Source organism: Dermacentor silvarum, chromosome 5 (genome assembly GCF_013339745.2).
Source record: "Dermacentor silvarum isolate Dsil-2018 chromosome 5, BIME_Dsil_1.4, whole genome shotgun sequence".
Lineage (NCBI taxonomy): Eukaryota > Metazoa > Arthropoda > Arachnida > Ixodida > Ixodidae > Dermacentor > Dermacentor silvarum.
In genome coordinates, this window is record NC_051158.1 from 86,347,392 (window position 1) to 86,374,468 (window position 27,077).

The window sequence follows — 27,077 nt, forward strand, 5'->3', positions numbered from 1 at the left end:
GCCCTAAAGCAGAGGCAATGCGCCAACGGCCAAGTTGCACACATGAAGACAAATTAGATGTATTTTTTTCAGCCTGTCACGCCATATAGTGAAAAAGCGTGTGTAAAACATGATAACCGAGAGGCACTATCATTTCGGCTCCTCTTCTGCCATTTGTCGGGACAAAAAGTAGTTTTGTCCTTGTTTTTTTCCAGAAAACGCGCACCGCATTCCTTTTGTAACACGTGACAATTAAACTCTTGCTCGTTCGTCAATTACATGGAGGCTTGCGAGTCAGTGTGCAGCTGTACAAAACATGCTGCAGCACAGGACGATGCATCAGCGGCCATGAAATTCTGTTGCGAATCACTTCTGATGGAAAATCATTATTAACACTGACATAAACGTCTGGGTCAAGGATGGACTAGCGAGAGAAACACCTGTAGCTAGATACATTTTCTTGCGCTCATTTATTCGGGGCTGTCTATTACTTATTTTGGTCATTTGCGGAAATACATGTTGAGACATTTTTAATGCTCTGCTCACTTTGCCTGTGTGTGTTCTGTTCGCTCTTCATTTTGTTCAGGAGTGCTGTGCCGCCACCGCAAGTACGCGTAAGGATCTCCGCATGGTCCGACAGACATGTTGCAGCACGCTTCCAATCATGATGTGGTCGTACTGCTCGTTGCTTTCAGCCTGTCACTACGTAAGTGTATGGGTCCGTACGTTTTAAAGGAATACTTGTTTGCGCGTGCTATTCGTTGTGTTCGCGCGTCAGAAAGAATGGTTACTATGACTTCCTGCAGACAATTAACAAACAACCGATAAACGAACCATTCGTACATCAATACTTTAGCCAGAAACAATGTCAACAGGGACTCCATTATCCATTAAGCAATGGCATTACTTGACGTTGCTGTGGTTAACGAAGGGAAGGAGACGAGTCAAAATAAGCGACAGGATGCACAGTGCGGTAGAGCTACTTTCACATATAGTATTTCTCACATTAATCAACGGTTCATGTTGTCAAAGAACGCTTATTTGGATGGCATCACCTAAAGAGAATGCTGTCCCTGAGCCATTTTGGTAACCTCGCCTAATGCATTACGCATATGACTATCTCTACTTTTCTGATTCACATCTCCCTTAAGGTATGCTTCACTACAGGTCAGTCTGTAAACATGATAAGAATAAATAATACTGCCGCCCTTACCTACCAACTAGAAATGTTGCTTCGGAATGGTGCTGGTGCGCACCGAGAAAAAATAATGAAAAGCCCGGTTAGCCTACCATCAATTACACGTAATTGCTTTAGCCAAAGAAGTATGTTTCCATAGCCAAGCCTACAACACACCAATTCTACAACGCACTCACATTCAAGGAATACTCCCATTATCAATCAGGTGCGTTATTCTCCAAAATTACCTTGAAGTTGGTCCTGTAATCATATGACCTGAGTCTTAGTTTCAAATTCAAAGAACGTAACTCAAAAGCGTATAAGCTAGGTGTAATGTAATCGCAAAGTTTATTTCATACCTTTGCCATACTCCAACGTTACTTGCAGTTTGTGGCATGAAAGCGAGAAAAGGTTCTCAGTTTGCTTCAATACAACGCTTGAATTATCTGGTTCCTTCTCTTTCCTAGTCCTACTTCTACAGTTTCTAAAGTAAATGCTGACAGAAGAAACCATAAACCTACACAAAGGCTTTTTTTTATTCATAAATTTATTCAGCAGCACTTGTCTGTCAATCGCTGGTATTTCACCACTTCTGGAAAAATACAGTAACTAGAAAGAACAATATAAAGCACTCACCCAATCAAGCCATCAAACGCATACAAGTGAACTATTTTGCTAAACTTGAAATTCAGAATAAATATCAATGGTGGTTAAACTTAGGATAAAATCCGTATTCTTAATCGAGCAAAAGTGAGATAAATGTAGAGCAAGGTTGATATGGCAACCGGTGAACGGCTGACTCAGAACATTTACATTGCTGGTGCGATATTGCACAAGTTGAGCTATGGTAGCGGCTCCCGCTGTGCCAGTTATCACGTGTGTTTGTGTAATCGAGCCCCAGGATAGGTAATTAGTGCAAAACTTGAAAAGTGAGAACGTTCTAGAATATCGCTTCAACCACCGGTGTCACGTCTCACGGGAGCCTTATTCTGCGTTTTAATAAAATAGCAGTCACTTTGCTGTATACGTACAGCCTCCCCAATTTTTAGCTATATCGCGTGAACGTCCACCACGCGTCATTTTAGCGCCTTTAAGCGGTGATAATCAGCGACCTAAACTTACAGCGCAAACACCTAAGACGGACCACAAAAGGAAGATACGACACATGCACACAGCGTTTGCGCTGTAAGCTTAGGTTCATAATTAGGTACCAACTAGGCCCAAATGAAGTTTTACGGATAATCAGCGAGACCGACAGAAGTACTCTCAAGTGCCCTAAGTATTCTCCTGTGCAAGAGTCGTCTAATGCGATGTTCCCTTCAGGACGACGTACGACCATAATATAGTGTTCTCGCGAGATATAGCTAAAACACCGGGAGGCTGTACGTGCGTTCGCTTCATCTTCTGTTGGAATTGCGTGGCTGCTACTAAAAATCGAGTCCCTACGCCCTCTTGAACCATCTGCCTCTCGCTATATAAATAAATCACAGCCACAGATGATAAATCGTGCACAAGAACTAGACCTTAGCATAATAACCAATAAGCGTTCGAGAAATTTCAGCGCTTTATTCATCGTGAAAAGATAATTCGGTGACATTTTTTTCCACATCCGGAATCGACAAAGTTCGAGCGAAAAGAAATGGAACGTCGAGTGTGCAAAGCCCATTGCTGTAGCGTAAATGTCCCTTTGAACATGTCGATAGGATAACCACAAGACTTGGCCAATGTGCCTACATATAAGCAAATGATGGGTGCCATCTTTTGTAATTGCGTTACAATAGTGAAAACACAAGCAGAAGTAATAGTGTGGGGTAATGCATCATTATTGTAGGGGCGCAATACAATATGTTCGATTGCCATGTGTTCTATGCAGCAATAAGCATGTTTTAGGCACGTTGTGTAATCTCAAAGTGTGGCTTTGTGATATACATGAGGCAATTATCCGTCTGTATGCCACAATTTGCTGTAATTTTCTAAGCTGAAAGATCTGTCTACTCATGCAATAGTGACTTTTCCCTCCATGTACTCTGCCATGCAAAGCACGTGTTTGGAACAAATAACGATTTTGAGGCTCCGTTTCTTGATTCTTTGATATTAGAAGTCGGTGCATCTAGCAAACGCCGATGCTGCTATTTTTTGGCGTGTTGAATATTAACCAACTCCTTCTGAAAGTTATTAGTTGGAATAAGTAACATTCAGCAGATTAATTGCCCTAGTTTACGAAATGTTCACTAATTCGATAGAAACATTGGTTAACTACTATTGACTTTACCTTTCGCCTGGAAAAAAACTGCAACATCCTCTATGCATCAGCGAAACACGGAAGGGAAATAAGACATCCAGTCATGGTTATCTGTTCCGGTGGCGTGTGCGACTGCTTCCAGGAAGGAGACACCGCGAAATCTGGAAAAGGAAGAGCGATCTCTTGAATGTCAAGGTCTCCAGGAAACCAAACTCTTGTGTGCTTTACAGCCGCTATCAGTTTGAAACTACCTAGGAATCTCACAAAGGCTGAATATATCAGAAGGTAGGAGATCAATGGAGCAGTTGGTATTTGAGGAAATGATGGCACAATAGAGGCGTTGTCGCAAGCGAAAACCTAATATATATATATTGCAACAGTTTCGAATGTGGAACTCTCTTCGTCTGGGCAACTTTAAAGTTCGTTACAACACTACATTGAAACTGTTCTGACGAAGACAGTTCCACCCTCGAAACTGTTGGCGCACACAAACTTTAGGCTTTTGCTTACGTGAACATCTACACTGTGCCATCACTTCTAAATCATATACCAGGAGATCTTACAATAGTATTTCTTTCAGCCCGCTGAATATTAGATGCCAGAACAGGCGTCGCTGTCCGTTCTCACCGTTGCCACTGTTCTTTTTTAGTTATATGAAGATGACGTAATGTGTGCCGGTTTTTTGCCACGGCTGTCTGTCCACGGCGAGGTCGCATATGACCAAACCACGGCCAGGGGGGGGGGGGGGGGGGGGGGCAGGTGTTCTGGTCCGAGACATGCGTATTTGCAGCGCTGTTGAGCAATTGTTCACTCTTTCTAAAGGCTGGCACCATCTTTAACCGATTAGACTATGTACATCCTTTGGGAATAGTGTCATTGCACTTAGCCATCGTGCAATTTCCGGCTATTATATGACAGGAGTTGGGTGGTTGAGGCGTGAAGTTCTTTTGAGTTACTGCATCTCAAGGGCCCCCACATGCAAACAGAGTGTCCAGAAAGTTGAAAGACGGTAGGATTGAACTTCACGCAACAAGCAGTTCAAAACCATATTTAGAAGAAAGCATAGGTGCAGCCACATTCACGCAACGCAACGAAGCTTCAGATAGCGGTTCAGATAGCGCTGCTTTTATGTGGAACTGCATCCTTGCGATACCATACCACTTGATCAAGTACATTAGACATATATTTTGAGTGACATGCGCAACAATCTCGATAATGCCTAAGAAGGTAACTCCAATATGCTGTTCAGTTTTGGTTTGCGGAAGCTGAACAATATTACTTTTCCAGAGCACCTTAATAGGCCCGAACAGCGGCGGGCACGAGCTTATATCCAGGTCCAATGCGATTTCGTTAGTGTGAAATGTTTATAGCTTATGGTTAGTGTCTTGAAGGTACTTCAAATTTGTTCTAAAGAAACTGACAGCACGGAAAACGCCCGGAAACGGTAGACTCCACGTTGCAACAGACCGGTAGTGGAGGGCCACCCGAAAACAGGCATGTAAAAAGCCGCGCTATAGTCGTGAGGAAGTACTCGTACACTCAGCGCCACACACTGCCAACCGCTACGCCCTCAACTCGGCGTATACCCGTCATAACAAGCCTACGTGATTCAGAATTTACAAGCCGCCAGAAGAGGAAAACCAATTTTTAACGCGACAGCGTTAAGGGCACCGCGTCGCGGGCCCTTCCTGAAAGCTTCAACGGGACCTTTCGAGGGGCTCCACCATCGACTTGTTTTGCAAGCAAAGAGTAAAGAAAAAAGGAAAGAAAAGAGAGGGAAACCAAGCGGTTTAGGAAAGGAGACGCCGGAGGAGAGATGAGAGGGTGGTACTTTTCCGAAGGTAGAGGGGCTTTACGACAGCAAGGTGCTTTGGTCTTGTAGTTAAATATGAAGAGAAAAAAACCATGACATTCTTGCACAAGTTCCCGGAACTTGTTACACTGACCACAATGCCTCTTTATTTTGAGAACACACAAAAGGAACGCAAGTAACAATGATGCAACAAGAACATCGCAATAAATTTCAATATTAAAGTACTGAGCCTCCTCGAACAAATAAAAAAGACGCTTAAATAAATTATTTGCTGAATAGCTTCGAATTATTGTTCGTGACTGTCGAATCAAGGTATACATTTTGCCTAAATAAATCCAGGCTACTTAGATACGCGGAGTCTGAGAGTGCCAAAGTCTGTCCTTGTACGCACTCACAATTCCCAAGCACACATTACTGTCACGCAGAAAGGGCATTGCGTACATCCCAAAGAAGAAAAAGTGCTAGAACCTAATTAGCTAATCTGCGCTACCCTTTCTCTACTATCACACAGTTATATTTACCTTTTAAGTATGATAAAAAGCTTTCGTCTTAAATTTCTTGCAGGAAATAATAGATTTTTGTACGACCACACATTTATATAAATATTAATTATCTATTGCGGTGGATCAGTGGATATCGAATTCTGTTTCTGGGCATTGGTTCAATTCTCGGCACGGGGACATAATTCCGCTTGGGGGAGAATGCAAAAGCGCGAATGTGCATGGTTTAGGTGTACGTGAACCGACCATCGGTTGTTTAAATTACTCCGGAGCTGCATCATCGTCTCCCACCATGGTGTCCTTCATATTATGGGCACCACAGTTCTTTCTGCGTGTTCCTTTGCGAGGTCAAAACATAACAGTAATATAAATCATACTTCACTCAGGTCATATATTTAATGCTGTATTGCCTGTAAGTTTCCGGTAAAGGCAATCACCTCGAAGCTTTGAGGCTACTGTTCACCTGCAATATGAACAAAGACCGTATAATTCCCACGCCGATAAAACTGACGCGTTTGCATCCAGATTGCGCTTTCTAAACAACCACTCTTACCGCAGTGAGCGGCGAGTGGGCCCTCGCCGAGTCCGAGAAAGTCGAACAAGACTACACTGTGGTTACCCTAGCGGACATCCAGCGATTGGGAGAGGCCAAACTCGACGATGCCGCAAGAAGCTACATCGCCAGCGGAGCGGACCAGGAACAGACTCTCAGGGAGAACACCGCGGCGTTCACGAGGTTGCCTATTTTTAAGCGTCATATTGAATACTTAAGATATACCAAAGCATGGTGTTCAATGTTCTGTTGATATACGTAGGTACACTGTATCCGGAATTCCTATTTTGAATCAGGATGTCCTTGCTTCCTTTGTTGCGTGCTATTAAAATATTTGATATTCGCTAATTTTCATACTGGTTTAAACCGAAATAAGCAGCGTGGCTAAGAGAAACTACAGACAGACAAAAACGTAGACAAATAGTTGCTGTTCATGCAGCTTTAATGCAGAATTATTCCGAGAGAAGTAATCCTTGCACGCAGTTTCGATACACAGGTGCCATGCGGGCTACCCATATATTCTCATAAAATAGCTTTTCCGACGGTAACTAACATCAAAGTTATTAGGCGTATCTACGCACTATGACAAGTGTGATTGTATGTATACGTTTGTGAAAAATAATATGTACTTCCTAGTTCGATGTTGCAATACTCGCACCACAAACAGACATGTTTTGCGGTGGTGGTATTCCTGGTCCCCTTCTTCAAATCTATAAGGAGAAACTTTTTTTGCGTTTCAGTGACCGAAAATGAGACGAATCTCCCCTAGGACACTTGATTGTAGTGCCTTGTTCTGTTCACTCGAATACTGCTTATTCAACTGTTATAGCAAATCATATAACCATCCGCTTACATTTAATTTCATAGCTGGCCATGTTTGTGGATTCGCAGCCATTAAACGAATATATGCCTACAAGATTTTAAAATATTCTGTATTTGGTTTTCTACTAAAACTAGACTAAACCTACACGCGACTATTTCAAGAAAGTGCGAGAACCGGACAGAAGGTTTGAAAATTTGCTATGCAGGCTTCGCTTCAGGCCCAAGGCCCTTGTGGACGTATCGAAGATCAACACTGCTACTACCGTGTTAGGTCGGAGAATATCTTTTCCTGTGGGCTTCTCCCCTTCAGCTGCTCACATGATTGCAGACCGGGTGGGTGAGTTGGGCACTGCAAGAGGTAAGCGCGCAATTATAATTGATCTAACTTTATGAACAGCTCTAAAAAAATGCAATTTGCTGCTATGTTGGTAATGTCATGATTATTTTTTGTTAGAGAGCGCATCAAAATAACTTAAAACATTATCAAATGGCACGAAACTTAAAACACTCTGGGCGTTCTTTTGTGGGAAAATGGCGCGGACGTTTTAAGCGATGAGGTCACAGGTGTACACGAAAGGTTGCACTGATGTTCAGGAACCAGCGGTGCGTTGAAGGTGTCGTTGTGCAGTATTATGGATAGTGCAGTATTATGCTCTCGCTCTAGGTGTCGATCTCTGGAAGGGACTGCCTCCACTCAGATTCAACTGGTTCCAGCATGATGAAGCCGCTTTATGTTACTTGAATGTCAAACTCTCTTTAATAGATACATTCTAGTTTGCGATTGTGATGCGTACTTAGCGTCCACTGAACGTGCAGAACGATTGCTAATATTTAGAAACAAACAGCCCTCTAATCTGGCTTTGAAAGCGAGTCAGAGTGTTTGTATCTCGCGCCACTGTGCTGCCCTTCCTTGAACATCACTTTTATTTTTGCGCATCTTGAAACCAGGCTATTGAAAATTTTGGTAAACACACCTTGCACTGCACAATATGTTGTTAGGAATTTCTTCGCAGACACACAGATTTTGAAGAAGGGCGCTGTTTAATTGATAAAAAAGAAAAAGAGTTCACAACGTGCGCGACGACTTCCTTTCATCGCGGGCCGCCATCTTCCCCTATGTTGCCAGCCTTGCCTTCCGATTTCGCTAACAATCGGCCATTCCTGACAGCAAACAGTCTTCAGTTCATATGGCATAGTCCCGAAGAGACAAAGGTCTTTTGGACACACGTTAGCTACGTCTCAGCACGCTGTCTTCCACGCTGTCGGTGCTTGATTGGTCAGACACTTCTTGGCATCTTCCACCCCATCTAATGGGGGTGGAATGTTGGCTAATGTGGGCGGTAGTCGAGTAGTCGGTAGCCGTTTCTTTCCGTTCATCTCGGTCAATCTGTAGGTGCCCGCTGGGACTATGTCAATCACAGTCAGTGGACCTCTGAACTTCTGGGTTGTTGTTGGGGTGCCGTTGTGCTCTGGAACGCAGTGCATGATCACTATGTCTCCAACGTTCAGCTTGTCCGCTGTGAAAAAATGCATGTCGAAGCATTGCGTCGACCTTTCTTGCTGGCTCACTATGTACCTTTGAGCCGTCTCTTGAAGTTCCTCCGGACATACTCACTCGTTATTCTCCGTGTTTAGTCATCTGAGGACACCGTCCTGCGTCCTTGGTTGATATCCATGCAGAAGCCTGAAAGGGCTAGTGCCTGTTGAGGCATTGTATGCAGAGTTTAGGTAGCTCTCTACCTTAATGTTCTGATCCCAGTCCTTGTGAGTCAGGTCCTTGATTGTAGCCATAATACACGGTACCAGAGGTCGATTCACATGCTCCACCTGACCGTTAGCCCTTGGATGGTGAGCCGAGTTAAGTGTGTGAGCCACACTATTTTCCTGACAGGAGGCTTCGAAGCCGTGGGACATGAAACCGAAACCACGGTCTGAAATGATGCGCTCTGGTAGACCGAACTCGGGTATAAAACTCTGCATGCACCGCAGTACATTCCTCGCTGGGGTGTCTCGCACGGGGTAGAGGCGCGGAACCTTGGTCAGATTGTCCACCAGCACCAAGATCCACTGGTTTTTATTGGAACTTCTCACAAACGGACCAACATGTTCCACGTGTACAACTTGAAATGATCTCTTCCAAGGTGATATTGAATGCAGATGTCCAGGTTTCTTCCCTCCTCGAATCTTTGTGAGCAGACTCGAAACAATTATGGATGTGCTGGTCCACGTAGCGCTTCATGCGAGGAAACTAATAAATTTCCTTGATTTTTGTCACTGTTCGTTCTCCACTAAAGTGTCCCTGTAAGTCGTGAAACTTGACACACGGTGTCTTACGCATGCTCTTAGGCATAACGAAAAGAACTCATCCGTCTTCTTCCACGTAAAACAGCCTTCCATCCTGCAGTCGAAGGTTTTTGACCTTGATACTTTCTTCTTTGGTCCTTTCCTTTATTGGCTTCTTGAGAATTCGTGCAAGGTTAGCCAAGTCCGCATCAGAACGCTGGATGCTCACAACTTGGTCCTCTAAATTCAAGGCAAGGCACACTTCGATCCTTGTCTCGACAAACTCATCAATCGTGTCCTCCGGTGCTCCTACGGGTTCACGACTCAAATAGTCCACGTGTACCGCTTTCTCACCTGCTCGGTGCTTCACCTCGAAGTCATACTCTTCACGTAAGCCGAACCACCTTGCTTTGTGTGGTTTAATCTTGTGCGCATTCAGATACACAATTGCTTGGCAATTTTTACCTGCGTGAACGGAATGCCTAGGATGAATGGACTAAGTCTTTTCATACTCTAGGCTATTACCATCAGCTCCAGTTCTCCCGCATGGTAATTCTTTTCAGCCTCAGTGTTGCGCTGACTGACACAAAACGCCAAGTGCCAGCATCCTGACTCATCTGGCTGAAGGGTCATTCCTGCAAGTCCATGTTTGCGTGCGTCCGTGTGAAGTTCTGTTGGAGCCGAAGCCTCGTTCAACTTCAGAACCAGTGGTTCTGTCAGTTCTCTTCGGAGCTGGTCGAAAGCTTTCTGCTGCTCCACTCCCCATGTAAATTTTTTGTCTTTCTTGGTCAGAGAAGTAAGCGGTTCGGTCTTCTGGACATAGTGGGGAATGAACCGTGTGAAAAATCTTGTCGGGCCCTGAAATCTCTTGACACTGTGAACATCAGTTGGCGTGCTAGCGTCCAATATTTGCTTATTGCTTCACTTCACATGGCTGCAGGTAGCTTTTCACAATCTCGAAACCTATGTAGTCGAGTTCACTTCCATACACCCGCTTGGATAGTTTCAGGCTTAGACCAGCAGCTCGCAGAGCATCCATTCCTTGTTTGAGCCGAACCACCAGGTCTTCCCAGCTCTTGTGTTCCTTGGCCGTCATGGAGGTACATGCGTCTCTAAACCGCAGCCGCACCAAAACTTGCTCCTTAGTATCTCGCACACGAGGCCCAATTCCTTGCATAACAAGGTCTTTTTGAGAAAGTATGCTGTGATTGAGCCTCCCCTCATCTGGACTCTTTCATGCATTTGCTTTCCACTTTTGGCCGTGCTTGTCTGGCCCACAAATGTCTTTTTGAAGGCAATCTTAAAGTCCTCCCATGTAGTGTGGTCATTGACACGGGCCTGAAGCCAAAATCGAGCAGGTCCCTTCATGTGAAGCCTGGCGTTTTCTAGTCTGAAGCTATCCGGCCAACCGTGCAGGACCGCCATGGAATCGACGCTTTTCAGCCACGCCCCGGTTTCGTAGGATGAGCCCTCGCCATCTAAATCGTGGATAGCTTTATTCAGGTCCGGCATAGCGCGGAATGTTTCAGGTTTCCTCTTGAAGAGCTCTAGTATCGGATGGTTTTGCTCCAATAGAGCTGGCATCCTTCCGTGAGTTCTGCCGCCGTCTGCCATCTTCGGGGTTGTCTAGGCGTCTCCCTGGCGTACACACAGTTTTTCGCCTCCAGCTAAACGTCTAGGCTTGCCGACGTAATACACAGCGTCCGAACACAAGTGTCTGAGGTGGCACGAAGGCTCACATATTCGTTGTTGGTACCTCACAAAGACGGTAGCGTTGCGTCTCGTAAACGTCGCACGAAGCGTCCGCACGCACGTTTCACGGCAACACAAAGGGTCCCTTTTTCCGTCAGTACCTCACGAAGACGGCAACAGCGCACCGTCAGTTGAAAACTCAGCGAGCATCACCGTCGGCGCAATCCCACGACATCGGCTTCCAGGATTGCTTCACCACGAAGGTTTTGGTGTATCCCACTTCTGACATGTTAGGAACTTCTTCGCAGAAACACAGATTTTAAAGAAGGGTGTTCTTTAATTAATAAATAAAAGACAAAGAGCTCACAACGAGCGTGACGACTGCCTTCCATCGCAGGCCGCCATCTCCCCCAATGTTGCCAACTTTGCTTTCCGATTGCCCTAACAATTCCTGCCGCTCAGCTATTACAATTAGTTTCCACATTGTTACTATTATTAGCCATTCAACAGTCGCAGAATGCTGCAGCGAAGAAAGTTAGCCAACAAGTTCACAAACTGGCAAACGTGGCTTTTTAGAGGCTGTATGAATATATTTTGTTGAAAACTTGATTCATGAGAAAAGACGACCGTTTGTACATAAAAAAATATCACGGGTCATAAGATACAAGCACAAGACTAGTGTAATTAAATACCGTTGATTTCTCACCGAAAGGATAGCGCTAGATATACACGTTGATTGGGCAGAGTTGCTTTACAGGGGGATTGCAGTCTTGACGGCGTAGCTCGTGGTATCTCACAATACATTTATAATGTCGCCACAATATGCAGACGAGTTAGCTCGACGCCCCCTTTCATGAATTGCTGATGTGGTTTGGCACTAGTAAACATGCAATAGCAGTGTCCGCCTATCGGCACAACCGCTCATGTTGCAAGACAGAAAGGCATCGCAGGGCTAATGCAAGAGATCCAGAGGCAGCGCGTTCCGACTTCATGTGTTGCAGCTGCACGGGACGCGGGCACACTGATGATCGTGAGCGCCATGAGCACCACGTCGTTGGAAGACATCAGAGCCAGCGCGCCGGATTGCCTGCTGTGGCAGCAGACTTACATCTTCACCAACCGCTCCTTGACCAAGTCCCTTGTCAGGAGGGCAGAACAGCAGGGATTTTGCCGCCATTGTTGTCACTGTGGACTCGCCTGTCGCTGGACAGGCCGTAAGCCTCAGCAACAACAAGTTTGTCCTTCCGGAAGGCCTCAGGTGAGCTCTTGCTTTTAGGGTCTTCCATGTTAATGCAGCACATGCTGCTTAGCATTGCAGCACAAGGCTTCACCAAGCACAGGTAAGGAATGAGAAGAAAACTCTGCAAACAATAGCGGAAGAAATGGAGGCCAGGGGATGAGTGGCATCTTTAAGCATTGTTTTATTCATGCTTGAGCAGCAAATTACACAATGTGCATATAATGCTTCATTTCTTTTTAGAAGGAGCGCGAGTTGTTAAAGGAAACAGCCGTGTGCTTGCAAAGCAAGCAAGCTAGGCGAAGCCCCACTTTTCTTGTGCGGGGGACACGTTAAAAAGTTTCTCTTATTTACCGTGAGCACACAGCTTTTGCCATTTACATAAGGCTTCATTAACGAAGATTTACCTTTACAAGCAAAACCCAAGCAACAACAAACTTAGAAGATCCGGGACTGACAAGCAGTGCATTGTTTTGAGATAACAGAAGTGGCTGTTGCAGTGAAGTTGCCGTTACCGATCTTGTCTATTGGAACTTGCCTGAATAAAAATGCTAGAAGCAAGCGTCCCTCTGATGTTATTTTACCAAGAGAAGATTTCCAAAAATGTATTTGAAGCACGATGAATGAAAGTTTATAGCAAGCAAATTTTTTTCTAACTTTTGATGCAAGATTACGAGGGCGTTCATAAAGTTCGTATTATCAGTGCGACAGATTTAGAAAAGGCGTGCACAATGTGCATCAAAATGAGTGTGCATCTGTCAAGTTTTAGCGTAATATAAAAGTAATGTTGCATATAATACCGCACCACACCACTAGGGAGCCAGAACAAAAATGGCAGCACCCATCGGAAAAGTCGAAGCCCGTGCAGTGATCCGCTTTCTGTATTTGAAGGGACAAGATGCAAAGACGATTCACGCCGAACCGGTGGCGGTGTATGGTGCCAATGACCCAGCCTATGACATTGTTGTCAAATGACGCAGACGTTTTCAGTGTGGTCAAACAAGCCTAGACGACGTTGAATGAAGTGGCCGCCCTTCGCTCGATGGTGAACCACAAATGGCTGCGCAAGTGGAGGCTCTCGTACTCGGACGACCGACGGATAACTGTTGAAGAATTAGTAGGACAGGTTAACGTCAGTGCAGGCTCTGTGCACAACATACTGCACAACAACCTGCCTATGACCAATGTTGCCGCGCGCTGGGTTCCGCGTTTGCTGACGCCAGTGCGAAAAGACTTGCGGAAGGAAGCAGCCGCAAAAAATGTTGAAGCTTTTCGAGAGCGACCCTGACGACTTTTTTAAGCACCTGATAACCATGGATGAGTGCTTGGTGCACAATTATGACCCTGAAACTAAACTTTAATTTAAACAATGGAAGCATGGAAACACACCCGCACCAAAAAAAAAAAAAAAAGGCCAAGGTTGTGCAGTGATCACGTAAGCTCATGCTGAGCGTCTTCTGGGACTGCCATGGTGCTCTTCTCGCAGATTATGCGAGTAAAGGCCAAACTATTACAGCAACGTACAATTGCGAGCCTCTCACCAAATTGCGAGGTGCTATCAATGATAAGCGTAGAGGAAAGCTCACGAAAGGCGTCCTTCAGCTGCATGACAATGCACCGGCTCACTCAGCACATGTGACGGCTACGCATTCAGCCTCCTTAGGCTAAGAAATTTTGCCTCACCGGCCATATTCACCTGACTTCGCAATAAGTGACTTCCTCTTCCCTCGCATGAAGAGCACACTGCGCGGGAAACATTTTCGGGACGACGACAAAGTCATCGCTCAAGTCGAGCTCTTCCTAAACTCTCAAAATGAAGAGTTCGACAGCACTGGACTGCGACAGCTCATTGCATCGTTGGCAGAAGTGCGTGACCTTGGGAGGAGATTATGTAAATAAGGAATAAAGTTCCCATAAAATTTCGTCTCCTTGTCTCTCTTTTTTCATGCCAATAATACGAACTTTATGAACGCCCCTCGTAGTAAAATTATAGAATGAGGCTAAATATGCAGACTGTATTAAAAATTCGGAAGAGTTGGCAGGTATGCTATTAGACTTTTTCGTGCAACCCTGGACATCCAGAATGTCACATGTGGCAATATTCTATTGAAATTATAGGGTTGTATGTATCACAGCTGTTAATCAATGTGTCGAGCTTGTGAGGCCGCGAGGCATACACCAAATGTGATACATGCAATGTGCTCTGGCCCCGAGTAAAATTATGTACTGAAACGGAGCTCTGGCCCCAAAGTTTCGTTGATGTAGAACATTGTTTAACGTATGCCTAAGATAAAGCTTCTGTCGATGATACAAGACATATGTTGTTTTGCGCAGATTCGCCAACCTGGAAGCCTCATGGCCTGGTAGATCATTCACATTCGACCCTTCCAGCAAGGACTTCATTGGTAACCTTCTGTCACCTTCTGCGACGTGGGAGGACTTCCGCTGGTTGCGCAGCATCTCGACTCTACCCATTGTTGTCAAGGGTATCTTGACTGGTAAGCACTGGAGCCACGCTCACCTACAGAGCCGAAACAGCTTTATCTTCCACCTTATCTTTTTAAAGAGCCAGAACTTCATTTATATCCGACTTAGCAGGACGAAAAATGTTTGATAAGAGGACCGTTTTATTATATGCATGGTTATTATCAACGTGCAGAGCAACTATTGGAGGCAGCGCTTGTTATTAAGGTTGCCGACGTCTAGAGCAGTAGGAGCAATGGTGCATGACAAAGACGGATGAGTCTAAAAGTTAGCACATCTTTGGCACTCCAGTACAGAAGGAAGTGGACCAAATTGTGTATAAGTAATGCCGTACAGTTGCTGGAGGCTCGCAGAATAAGTTGTCATCGACAACTTGACAGGGTCGCCGACCACCACAACGGACTCAATTAAGATAGTACAAGGCACGATTAACAAATGGACCTAGTCTACTACGCACTGTACAATCGCACTCAAGTGATTCTTCCCTCGAGGCGATCCCGTGCCGCTGGGGCATTCTCGTTTGAAACCGCAACTCTGGGGTACAAACTTTTTTTCTGTGTCTGGTCTTGCAGATATTGACTTTGTGCACTTAATTGCGTTACTCATAGATTCGCAATTAATTCTCAAATTTATTTAAAAAATCTGCACGCAGACTCACCATCGGGGCCCTCGAAAGGATGGTTTACTGGTTACTGCGAGGTTCGCACTCGTGGCTTCAATAAGGAAACCACAGTGGTAGGGCCAATCGCACCCCAAGCTGACTTTAAACTACACGGATAGGGCACTTACTGCACAGGTAACTGCGTTGAGCATAATAGGGGGCAGAAACTTTCCGCAGCAACGCGACTCACCCGAATAAATTATTTTCTATATTTTACGGGAAGAACTGCGCAGTTCCCTAGATATGCCTGATCTTTTCTTCTTTCTGGGGGTTTTACGTGTCAAGACCAGTTCCGGGGTGCTATCCAGGATGCGCCGACTTTCTCGTTCGCGCGAGTTTTATCCGAATGTTCTCGATGGCAGTCAGTTAACGGACATAGTAAGGAACGCGGAAATACAACAGCCAAAAAGAAATGTCGAGACGAAGCCGCATATTACAACATGAGCGCACCCGGCCCGGCACAGCGCTTCCGTGTTTCAAGCATAGAAGACTGCACAACGAAACGCGCCAGTGCGGCGTATGGTTATCAACGTATTATCACAATTTAATAATATCGTGACTGTTCGACTGTCTATCTGCACACTTGCCGTGAGCCTCTTGCCACGCCTTTTTCGGGCGCATCAAGGGCGTGCCTCCTCTTTCGAGCATAATCCTTATATCCTCCGTCGAATGCGAAGAGGGCACATGCGGTGCGTTCTTGCACCTACACTTTCCCTCCATCGAATACATGAAAATACAACAAATAAAATAACAAACATTTTATTTCTTAAGGTATCAGTTTCTGTTTTGAATGCCATAAATTTCTAATGACAAACTGAGATCGAGCGAATTATTAAATTTTGCATTTATTTCCGCGACTGGTGGCAGTGAGGCGAAAGCTTACAAACGGATACATTCTAGAGGGTCGCACGCACGAGGGAGATTATGCGGTGTGCAGTCGTCAGGGGCACTGCAGTGCTATTCCCGATAAAGTCAGTCATCTGACCTTTCCGTGTCCATCAGGGGAATGGGAAGGCAGTGCCGCAGCATGGCTGTTCACCGCAGGACGCTTGACTGAGGCTATTAAGGCCGCCGGTTTACCAACTACAAACGACACTCCAGACCTAGAGAAGGGAGCAACAGCTGCCGCTGCAAAATGGCTGTACCGTATTCTAGGGTCCGTAATGATGCAGCAAAGTGAAAATGTACCAGTCTATCTGCGTATGCGAAGCCACCGCGATGCATTGCAAAGAACAGCGTGCTGCCCAGCGACACAATTCATCACAGTCATCGTTTGGCCAGTGAAGGTGCCTCCGTGCCCATGTACGCAGTATTTGAGTGTGTTGTGCACTCCAACGTTTTTACCGATTGCCTCTGCTGTTGAGCTAACGCGATCGCAGATGGATATCGCAACGACACCGTGGCAATCGCATTTTGGCATGTGAGAGCTCTTCTATGCAGTTATGAAATTAAACTTCGAATGGAGAAAGGTGTTGCAACTGTTTAGTGTGCAGCGCTTGTGGCGAATGCATGCCATCGCACTGGTTCTGGATAAGCGAGCAATTCTCGACGCCGACCGTGTTTGCATCACTGCGGCTCCGATACATCACCGAGGACAGAACAGCCACCCCAAACGACAGCTGCGATACGTTGTCGTTGGGAAACACTACGCACTCCTCAGCATCGTCTTCCACCACGGCGCACAGACGCTTTGCAAGAGCTACAGTGACTTGCCGATAATTATTTGCTGTGAGTTATGTCGCTACAATGCAGGCAATGAACCGTGTCGTGGGGCCATCGCAGCTTAAGACGATATACGCATAGGCCAGCGAAACGCGACGCTTTGTTTTTGATAGTAGTGCTCAGTACATCACCATTGACAGTGCGTTGTGCATGTTTTATTTCGGCGGTCAAGCTAGTTGATGCCTCTTAGCTCAGCACCACGTCGCTGTTGCCGAAAAATAATTTGGGCGTGGCCCAACCGTGGTGGGTGCGCGCACAAGAGTTACATGCCTCGCGCGGGGCGTGACATATGGTTTCGATTGACAGGCGAACTTGTACCGTGGATGAGCACTGTTAGGGTGAACTCCTCATTAGTATTCAAGTTGGTATAACTTTAACATACCTTCTACTTCAGGGGGGAAATGTGCTGAATACGACGCCTAATAATGGTGCCGATAAAACAAGTAATAGTTTTTTTACTTTGTGCTAAACATTAACTGCTATAGGCTCGTGAATACTAATGAGGTGTTCACCCCAGCAGTGCTCACCACTGTACATCGCCAAACCCCCCTCGAGTTGAACTCGACAACACGGCGGCGGCAGCAGCAGCGTGTGTCATCGCATCCACCGGCAGCAAGTGTCAATATGACCGTCTGGACCGTTTACCTACATGAACGACGTAGAGCTTCAGCGCCATTTTCGCTTTTCCAAAACGTCAGTGTGCAGGCTGTGTGACGAGGTAGGTAAAGGCCCCCACCTGCGGAGACAGCGTGGTGGGAAAATTATGCTTTCCGAGCACATATTGGTGTAACTGGGCTGCGGTGGAAGAGTTCTTGCGATCGCTTCGGCTCTCCATGGGCGGGGGAGTATTCTGCAAGAGTCCATCAAGTGCTGTCGCCATTGGCTGCCGCTTCACGAGCGCGAAGGTGCCAGCTAGTCTCCTTCGCGCTCGTGAAGCGGCAGCCAATGGTGACAGCCGAAGTGGACTGACCACTAGGTGGACTTTTACAGAATAGCCCCCCAGCTTCAAGCGCCCCTGCGCCAGGCCGGGTCCGGCAGCGTCATCGGAGTGCTGGGAAACCTGCAAGCACCTGGGGTTCCAACCGGACCAACCAACCTGCGAAGGCGAAGTGTTCACATTATACACGAAGACTAAGAATGGCCACTGGGCTGCCTTCTGGTGCCGAAAGCAGTTTTCGCAGTTGCACCAACCGCTGCACTATATGGGCCGAGAGGTGAAGGAAGTTACTTCGCCAACACGGACCACCTCGACTGTCCGAATGTCCACCTCTCTAGGCGGCAAGTGATTTGGCTCACGTACTGCATGAGAAAAAGCGTAGACGTGTGGCTGTTGAAGGAGTTGGCCGGCGACTTGTTTGCTCTATCGGATATCCGAGGACGCCATCGCCGACCGGAGGAACTACGCCCGTGAGGCCGTAAGGGACGAGCTGCTGGCGCGACCTACACTCGGTGGCCCGGGGAAGATAGCGCAAACTGACGAGTGCCTTCTTCGCAGCAAGCGAAAATACAACCGAGGCCGCCTGATGACGGGTGACAACTTTCCACTGAGGCGCCAAAATTAAGCTCTTGTTAAATATCCTGTACCATGGGTCTCCGGCATGGTCTGCGCGACCACCGGGGTGCTGTGACTTTTTAACGTAGACCGACGAGATGAGCGACGCTGGCAACGGCACTCAACGGCCCCATTATTGCAGTCCATGTTCAACCGGGGACCATTATTCACATTGACGAATGGGCCTGATACAACTGTATCCGAAATTTAGTGGATGCTAACGGGGCGAGCCTCAATCAGCATTTGGAGACAGTCAACCACAACATGGCCTTTGTGGACCCCATTACGGGCATTCACATGAAAAAAAAATAGAAAGTTCTTAAAACGTGAAGTGCCACCTCGTCAGCGGTGGGTAAAGGGTAACTGCACCACTGCTGAGATGGATGTGGTGGCAGTCAATTAACGGCCACGTGCGCTGCAAAGACCCTTTCTTGCGTTTGTTAGAAGCCACGGATCGCTCAGGGCTACCGAGTATGAATACTCTTCTTTGCAGTTGTTAGAAGCCATCGCTTGGCGCTAGCCAGTATGAAGGTGCATCACAAAATAACACGAAATGAAACGTAGTTTTCTGACCCTTTATTTGTATGAGTGCTTTCCGGCATTTCTGAGTGCGTACGTGGTAAGCGCGCGGCAAACCACTTATGCGCTAGCCGACGCTCACTTCTTGTCGCAGCCTTACTTTAGCGCGAGCAGCGAGCGATCTGTTGAAAGTCCAGTGGGAAAACCAGGCGCACATCAATCTGTGCTCGGAAATGCGAACGCAAGCAAGTAGCTAACCCGCCAATCCAATCCAGAGAAAGAGGGAAGAGCGTACTCCCGTGGTGTAACGCGAAACGTATTAAACTACAAATTAGTCTAATACTTTCCGTGTACATCATATAAACTTTAAAATGATTAGAAACCACGTTAAAGTGACTGATAATATTGTACCAAATGCATTTATTTTATAACTTGCTTCTGCGTGTAATGCACTCGGTGGAACGACAAACAAATGAAAGAAGGCTCGCCCATGCACCGATGGTATGATCACGTGAGCCCCAGTTTGTCGACCGACCATATGACAACGCCGAGGGCATGATTGCCACCCAGAGTGAATCTAGATAAACTAATGAAGCTGGAAGCGTGCCAGTCGGACAAACTTTGTTTTGGTACTATTAGTTTTTTCATCTTTGGGCGTCGCCAGAGTTCGTGAAGATACCGAGTTCCGCCAAACTCGGCGCATCCTGCATAGCCCCCCTGATCATGACGCACGCCGTAGTGGATTGCTCCGGATTAATTTTGACCACTTGAGGTGTTTTAACGTGCACAACAACACAAGCATATGGGCGTTTTTGCGTTTCGCCTCCATCGAAATGTGGTCGCCACGGCCAGGATTCGATCAGATCAGGAATGACTGATCTGTACCTAGCTACTGAAGTTACGAAATATTATGCTCTGGGATGGCCGGTGCAAATGAGATTTTGATCTGGTGTTAGCAGCTCATTCAAAAATATTTCTGTAAACATATACAAAATCACGCGGAACAAGAGATGCAACGAAATCTAAAACCATGATATTACCGCAGGTATTTATAAAGGCTCTGGCTCCATATCATTCAAGTGTTCAGTAAAAAGTGTTATTATTTCAGATGTTTAGCCTCTTTGCGTCCTGTTGCAGTGCGGCGCAACAATGTTTACTCCCTGATAAGTTTTCTCCATGGCGACCATTTTCATTATCTTATCGGATGCTTCTTCCATGGCATACGAATTACGGCTTGTACGGGCTTTGGTGCTAAGAAAGTTGTTGGGCTTTGCAGTGCTGTTCAACCTGTCGCTTAACGTCACTGTTTCGTCCTTAATATTTGTGGCTTTATAAATACAATGTCTTTACATGTATATTCTGATATTAAGTATGTGAGTACGTATATTGGCCCTAAAGAAACGCCGGTGAGAAGTCTCGCATATCTGTTCCAATGTCCATTCACGTAGGGTCGGAGGTCGCTCCTCGGGATATCACATTTTTGCATAGATATTTGTTTGGCAAACTATGAGGGTCATATTATGGGCCATTATATCAAAGCGCATACCCGACAGCACGCAGGCGACGCATGCCTTCAGGTATTCGATTATTTCGTTTGCCTTCGGTCCCGCTTCGGGATCATGTTTGAAAGAACCCGAAAAACAAAACAATACTTGCTATTGCGTGTCCCACATCTACGAATCCTGGGCACTAATTCATAAAAGACGTCATTTTGCACTGTGTATAAAGGTCTTTCTTGCTGAGCTATATGTTTGTTACGGAAGGCCATCAACCTCAGCACTATGGCAGTACAAAGAACACTTAAAGAACAGTGGCACTTACGGTGTTCCTTTCACTAATGAATTACGTTTTCAAAATCTGGCTAGTTGGGTAAAAGTTTTGGTGGCTTGGTTTATTGAATCTGACAACGAACGTTTTTGAGTGGCTCTAGGAGATTTTGAAGTTTTATACAGCTTCTGGTTTCAGAAAGAGCATTTGTAGAAGTAGGTCACTCAGTTCCCCGAATTCCCTGTGCATGTTGCTTAACAGCTCAAAACAGTTAACCCTAGGCCGTATGAGAACGCGCCGTATTGTTGGGTTCTTAGTGGGGTCATTAGCGCCTCCAATGCATCTTAAAGGGTTTTTCTTTCGTTGTGCTCTTCGTTGGAATACAGCTGCATCAACAGGGAATCGATTGCGTAAGCAAATATTTGACATTTTGAAGCATTTATTGTCCCGACGGCGCTGCTGACGTGGACACAAGAATATCTCCGGCTTATTAGGCTATATGAGCATTGTAGGCCCTGTGTCACTTTTTATTTTGTTCACGTAGTGCTTTGTGGTTTTTACCTTTAGTTCAATTTTTCATGGCGCTGCAAAATAATTTGCGTGGCTGCAGCTGAAGCGGCGCTGACGGCTTACCAGAACGGTGCGTCGGCAATTCTGGTCTCAAACCATGGAGCGCGGCAGCTTGACGGAGACCCTGCGACGGTGAGGGCCTAGACGTGTTTTCTTTTTTTTGCCTTATCTGTTCATTCAGAACAACGTGCTGATGGGCTACTTGGTTGCTTGCTAATCAACAGCGTGTAACTTGCAGAGCAACAGGTCGACAGAAAAATTGTCCAGGGTATTTCAAAAACGCGATCGCAATCCATGATGCGTTGCATCGAGCAATAGCCAGGGAAATGATGTTCAGGAGGTTTGTGTCTGTGACGATGATGTTATCGGGGCAAGGAAGTAAATAACGAAACTGCAGGGAAGTCTTTTAGTTCAATTTGATATCTGTCATATACTCCAAAACATTTTTGTAATATGCAACCATATAACTAAGTTTTTCAAACCGATTTACCTGCTCTGCGTGATTTCTGTGAAAGCACTCTGCTTTGCAAAAAAAAAAGGCCCACTAAACTTAGGCGCCCAATGCTGAACCAATACATATAGAACATAGTAGAAAAGAAGCGAATAAGAATCACGACAGAGTTTACGCACGATGTTTCAACACAGTGTTCTGAGGGCTGTTGGGCAGTCCAGAAACGTAGAATACATTTTAGAAAAAAACATGATTTTCTCCTCAACAGATTGGCCCCTGTCCCAAATACTCATTGAGCCTACCTATCTTCAAATAGACTTTCGAGTATTACTTACAGTGTAAATACACCTGCACCTTCGAGAAAGAATTGCAGAGTGGTAAAAATGCAGTGAATGAAAAAGTACAAACTATATTGAGAAAACTTACTGGCAAGTATTTTAACAATCTTTGTATTTGAGGAAACAGGCTCCAGCGATCACGTGTACTGAATTGTGAATGCACTTTTGATGATGGAGTTAGCTGAACGCAGCAAGTGTAAGCCTTTATGGCTTCCCCGTTGCTCGTTGACCTTGATGTAGTCGCACGTCAACAAAATCCAGTACACTTGAAGGGCTCCGTAGGAAGCGTGTTCATTGCGCGCGGCCATTTTCTTTCCAGATCGAGGCCTTGCCAGAGGTGGTTGCAGCTGTGGGTGACCGCATGGAAATCTACTTGGACGGCGGCGTGCGTACGGGAGCCGACGCTGTGAAGGCGTTGAGCATCGGTGCCCGTGCGGTCTTCGTCGGAAGGCCGGTACTCTGGGGACTCTCTTACAAGGCATGCGTTCTATTTCTTCTTTTCATCGTTTCGTACCAATTGCAAGGCCACTTGTACCAGGATATCAAATCTTTTGCAAGGAAAACAGCCGCGACATGGCTTGACCCTAGCACAGCTGTGTCTACTGTCTACGAGACTAGCTGCTTGTGGAATCGTTTATACCTACCCAAAGTGAGAACTGACGTAGGTCTGTGCCTCATTTGCCGAGCAAGTGGAAAGACAGCAGGGTCTGAGAAATAATAAAAAATATCCACCCATCTCCACGAAGTGAATCATGACGAGTGGGCGAAGCACAGGGATCGTTCTTACCGTAAATCACCCGTGACATTGCCCACTCGCGCATGTAAATGAGTGACAACGCGTGTCCATAGTATATACAATGCTTTATTTGTCATAAGTCGTATTTCGTTTTGAGTTCTGGATTCCGTTTTCCCTTCATTATCAATGCTTTGTGGTGCGTCAAATGTAGAGCCAATTGTTTTTCGATAGGATCTAGCCTGAAGTTGGCAAAGACAAGGTCTATGCACGTTTCCTTGGTGGTTGTTGGTTGTTTCCAGTCATACGAAATGCATTCTAATGTATTGTAGAGCGTATCGAGACGTCACATACGGCACAAGTCAGTCGCTGTCCGTGATGTCAACGTTGAAGTCTGCGACAAGTACGAAGAGGCTGTTCTTGTACTTTGTTTCGTATTCGTGCCTGGCTAGATCGATGTACTTTTCTACGTTGCCTTGGGAGAGATTCGGGGCCAAGTACAGTGTCATGACGACGATAGTTTTATTGCAGTGTGTTCGCCGTTGTGAGATTGGCATTTGAGGGGCAAATGTCGCTGCCTTCTAAAGTTGTACACGACTATAGATGGCGAGAGGAGGCGATCGCGGAGGTTTGCGGCGGATTTGATACTCGTAGTTAGAAATATAAGATAAAATGGCCCTGTCCCATGAAAGTCTCGTCAAAATTGCGGCAAAAACTTGCGGCCCTCACACGAGTCTCTACGTTGGTTATATCGCCTATATGAATCATAGAATCATGTCCCGCTGTCCACTTGAGGCAGTTCACATTTTTTGTGAAATGGTGCGAAGGAAGTTGCACACAGCAGAACGTTGCACACATTGCACATGTACTTCGTGCGGACTTCTTTTTTGCTAGTTGAGCACCAGCAGCACTCCCATCGGGTGCCTGTCAAGTTTGGGTGGTGAGTGTTTCCGGAGAATCGATGCTTCCGGAGAACCATCCGGAAGGTTCTCTGAACGATGCTCATCATCACTGTTGTTAGAGTACTCTGGCAAGCTCCAGAATAATTAAAGTGCTCCTTGAACAATGAGACGCTTCTTCTAATCTTTAGAAAAAGAAAGAAGCAATCAGTACGGACCGAACAGCGTGCACGCTATACGCTAAGCCTAACCTGGAATAGGTGAATCACACTGGTTTTTGTAAAAAAGTTCCGTTCAGTATCGCACCCAGGATCTCTGCCGGGGGGGGGGGGGGGCGTTGACAGTTTGCCAATACCATCTAAACAGCACTAATTTCAATTTCTTCACGGGAAATTGTCAAAAAAGCGCTTTTTGTGAGGGTGCAGACGATTGCGCGTCTTACGTCGTAGTTGAAGTACTCAAATGTGTAAGGAACGAAAAGAGGCTAAACAAAAGCGGGGGTTAAGTCGGCCTGAGGGGGGGGGGGTTACAACCCCTGACCCCCCCCCCCCCCGTCGGTGCGCCACTGGTTCCGTTTAAATATGCACGCGAAACATAACAAATTATAGCTGATAGTTTGTTTGTAAGTGGTTACTGTAGCGCAAGAAACACAAGATTTTCTGACCAGACATTTTTTTCTTTGCTTGAAAGTAGCTCACAAAAACACAAAAAAAAACAGAAAAGCGGACATGGAAAAGCAAAAACTAATACTTGTCTTGTTGCGTGCTTTCACCTAGCGGAAACGCTATGAAAGTACATACAGAATGTTGTGGTATACTCAATAGATAGAGTTTGTGGCTTGTATGGGGTAGAGCGAGCTCTCTTAAGGAGCGACAGCACCGGGAACGTGGAATGAAAAGTGGGACGCATACGTCCCACTGTCCAGCAACGCTTTAAAAAGAAGCGTATTTTACACCGTATAAGCACCAGCGGAAAAATAAGACTAGGTGCGCGGGGAGACAGAGCAGGCGAAGAGACCAGGGGCCGTATTCTGAAACGTTCGTCTGGGCGAAAATTCTTTTTTCGCTTTCAGGCGTGCGCTGATTGGCTGTTTTAGCAAAATTGGATGAGTTGATTGGGTGGTTGAGCCCGACGTCATTCAATTTTGCTCAACCAGCCAATCAGCGCGCACGCTGATTTTGCCTAGGCGAACGTTTCAGAATACGGCCCCAGCCATCGCACACCAAACTCTGGGTGCCCCCACTCCCTCGTAATATGACGAAGGAAACACATGAAAGACGAAGACAGGCGCGTGCCAAAGCGCAAGAAAGACAGCTTGGCTCCCGTTCTGGAGTTTACTATGTAGATGTAGCCGGACCATAGCCCAGGAGATATTACACGGCGGCGCTTGTACATCAGGGAACTCAGGTGGTCAGACTCTCATTTAAAGCCGCGAATCCAAACCAAGCAGAGGAGGTCGCGGTCGCCTTGGAGATTGCACACCCTCAATCCAAATGCATACTCACAGGCTCTCGAAGGACTTGTAAAAACTACTTGGCAGGGGAAATCTCTCCACTAGCCAACAAAATTCTGAGACTCTTGATCAGGTATCGGGATCCCGCACCAAAACGAATAATCCGGACTCCTGGCCATCAGGCCCTTCAAGGTAATGAAGCTCCAGACGCAGCAGCCGACGCACTCAGTCCCTGGGGCCCTCGCTTTTGCCCTAAACAGCCTGAATGTTCTACAACCCTACTACGGTTCAGTGCAATCCGAGAGTACTTCTGCGAGCAGCACCGGGTGTATTCCCCTCCGGCGAAAGCCCTATGCAAAACAGAAGAACGCGTCCTACGGCGCCTCCAAACTAATACGTTGCTCTGCCTAGCTATAATAAAACATTTCGATCCCATAGTCAATGGGCAATGCCTGTGGTTATTTGGCAGATCTGTATCACATGGTCTGAGCCTGCCAACACAATCACAATCTATCCCCTATTCCTCACCCAACTCGGGAGGACTGGGAGGCGACCGTGCCCAGCAGCTCCGGTCTAGAGGTGCAACATACGAGCTCTGGTCCAACGGGCTTGAGTGGCGGCTTCGACCGATGACGTCCCGGACTAAAAAGACATCTAGTTTCATGGAGCTCACGGGCTTCAGCCTCTATCTTTGTTCAATAAAAGTTTTGGCCACCACCATCTCGGATGGCCCAAGCTTGAACTCGGCGCAGATTAACTCCAAAATTAAGCGCGTGACCGGCGTATGTATGACAGAGGCAGGAAAAGTAGGAGTTGAGGACCCGTGTGTTCTAGCTGTTAGGCAAAAGAAGACTCCACGCTGCTTTTAAGAAGGTTCCTCAGCTCACGTGTTTCCATCAGTGAGTGACATGTACCGCCACAGGTTCTATGCAGTACTTGACACACTGCTGCCTTCGTTAAACAGGTATCCACTTGACACTTGGCAGCGTAATTCCACATTGAGCAGCTTGCCATAGGGAAGTTCCACTATAGTGACGACCTTGAACCATGACGCCTGATTTTGCACAGAGATATGCTGATTGACATTTTAAGCCAGCAGGGTCGGCATCATGCACACATTCGAGAACGTCGTGCTTATGTGTAAACATGTGCACGACGCTCTTACGCTGTTCGCTCTTGACCCCCGTACCCTTACGGGGGCCAAGAGCGAACACCTGCGTAACCTTTTGCGGAAATGGCCAATCTAAAAAAAGTGCGTTGGCCATACCGGTCTCGTCAACCACATCCGAGAGGTCCTTTTCTTGCCTTCGGCGACTGAAAATGTACGTGCGGTCGACGACTGGACAGGCCCGCTTGAACCATCCGGCAATTTTGCACGCCCACAAAGAACTCTCCCGAAAAATCAATTCGAATAAGATTGCTGACAACTTCATTTCCAGATCAAGTGCCGGAACGAACACTTTTTCAATGATGGTGAAATCATCGCATCAGACAACGAACTGATATCTTTAATAGGAGAGAGAAAGGCGCCAACTTGCAAGTCAAAGCAAACCACCTGGCTTAGAAAACAACGCAAAAAGTTGTACAAAAGAACGAAAATGGGGTACATAATAGCGCAAGCCGAGTGGTG

At 46.3% G+C, this 27,077-nt stretch overlaps 1 protein-coding gene across 1 annotated transcript in view; it reads left to right on the forward strand.

The window, feature by feature from the left end:
* The first annotated feature begins 564 nt into the window (after positions 1 to 564).
* LOC119453566 (2-Hydroxyacid oxidase 1-like) overlaps positions 565 to 27,077 on the forward strand; it is a 38,751-nt gene continuing 12,238 nt past the window's right edge. Inside the window, 8 exon segments of the mRNA XM_049667990.1 lie at positions 565 to 685; positions 6,270 to 6,447; positions 7,293 to 7,444; positions 12,063 to 12,226; positions 12,228 to 12,319; positions 14,633 to 14,796; positions 21,614 to 21,705; positions 22,682 to 22,840. Coding sequence (XP_049523947.1) covers positions 622 to 685; positions 6,270 to 6,447; positions 7,293 to 7,444; positions 12,063 to 12,226; positions 12,228 to 12,319; positions 14,633 to 14,796; positions 21,614 to 21,705; positions 22,682 to 22,840 — 1,065 coding nt within the window. The 5' untranslated portion in view covers positions 565 to 621.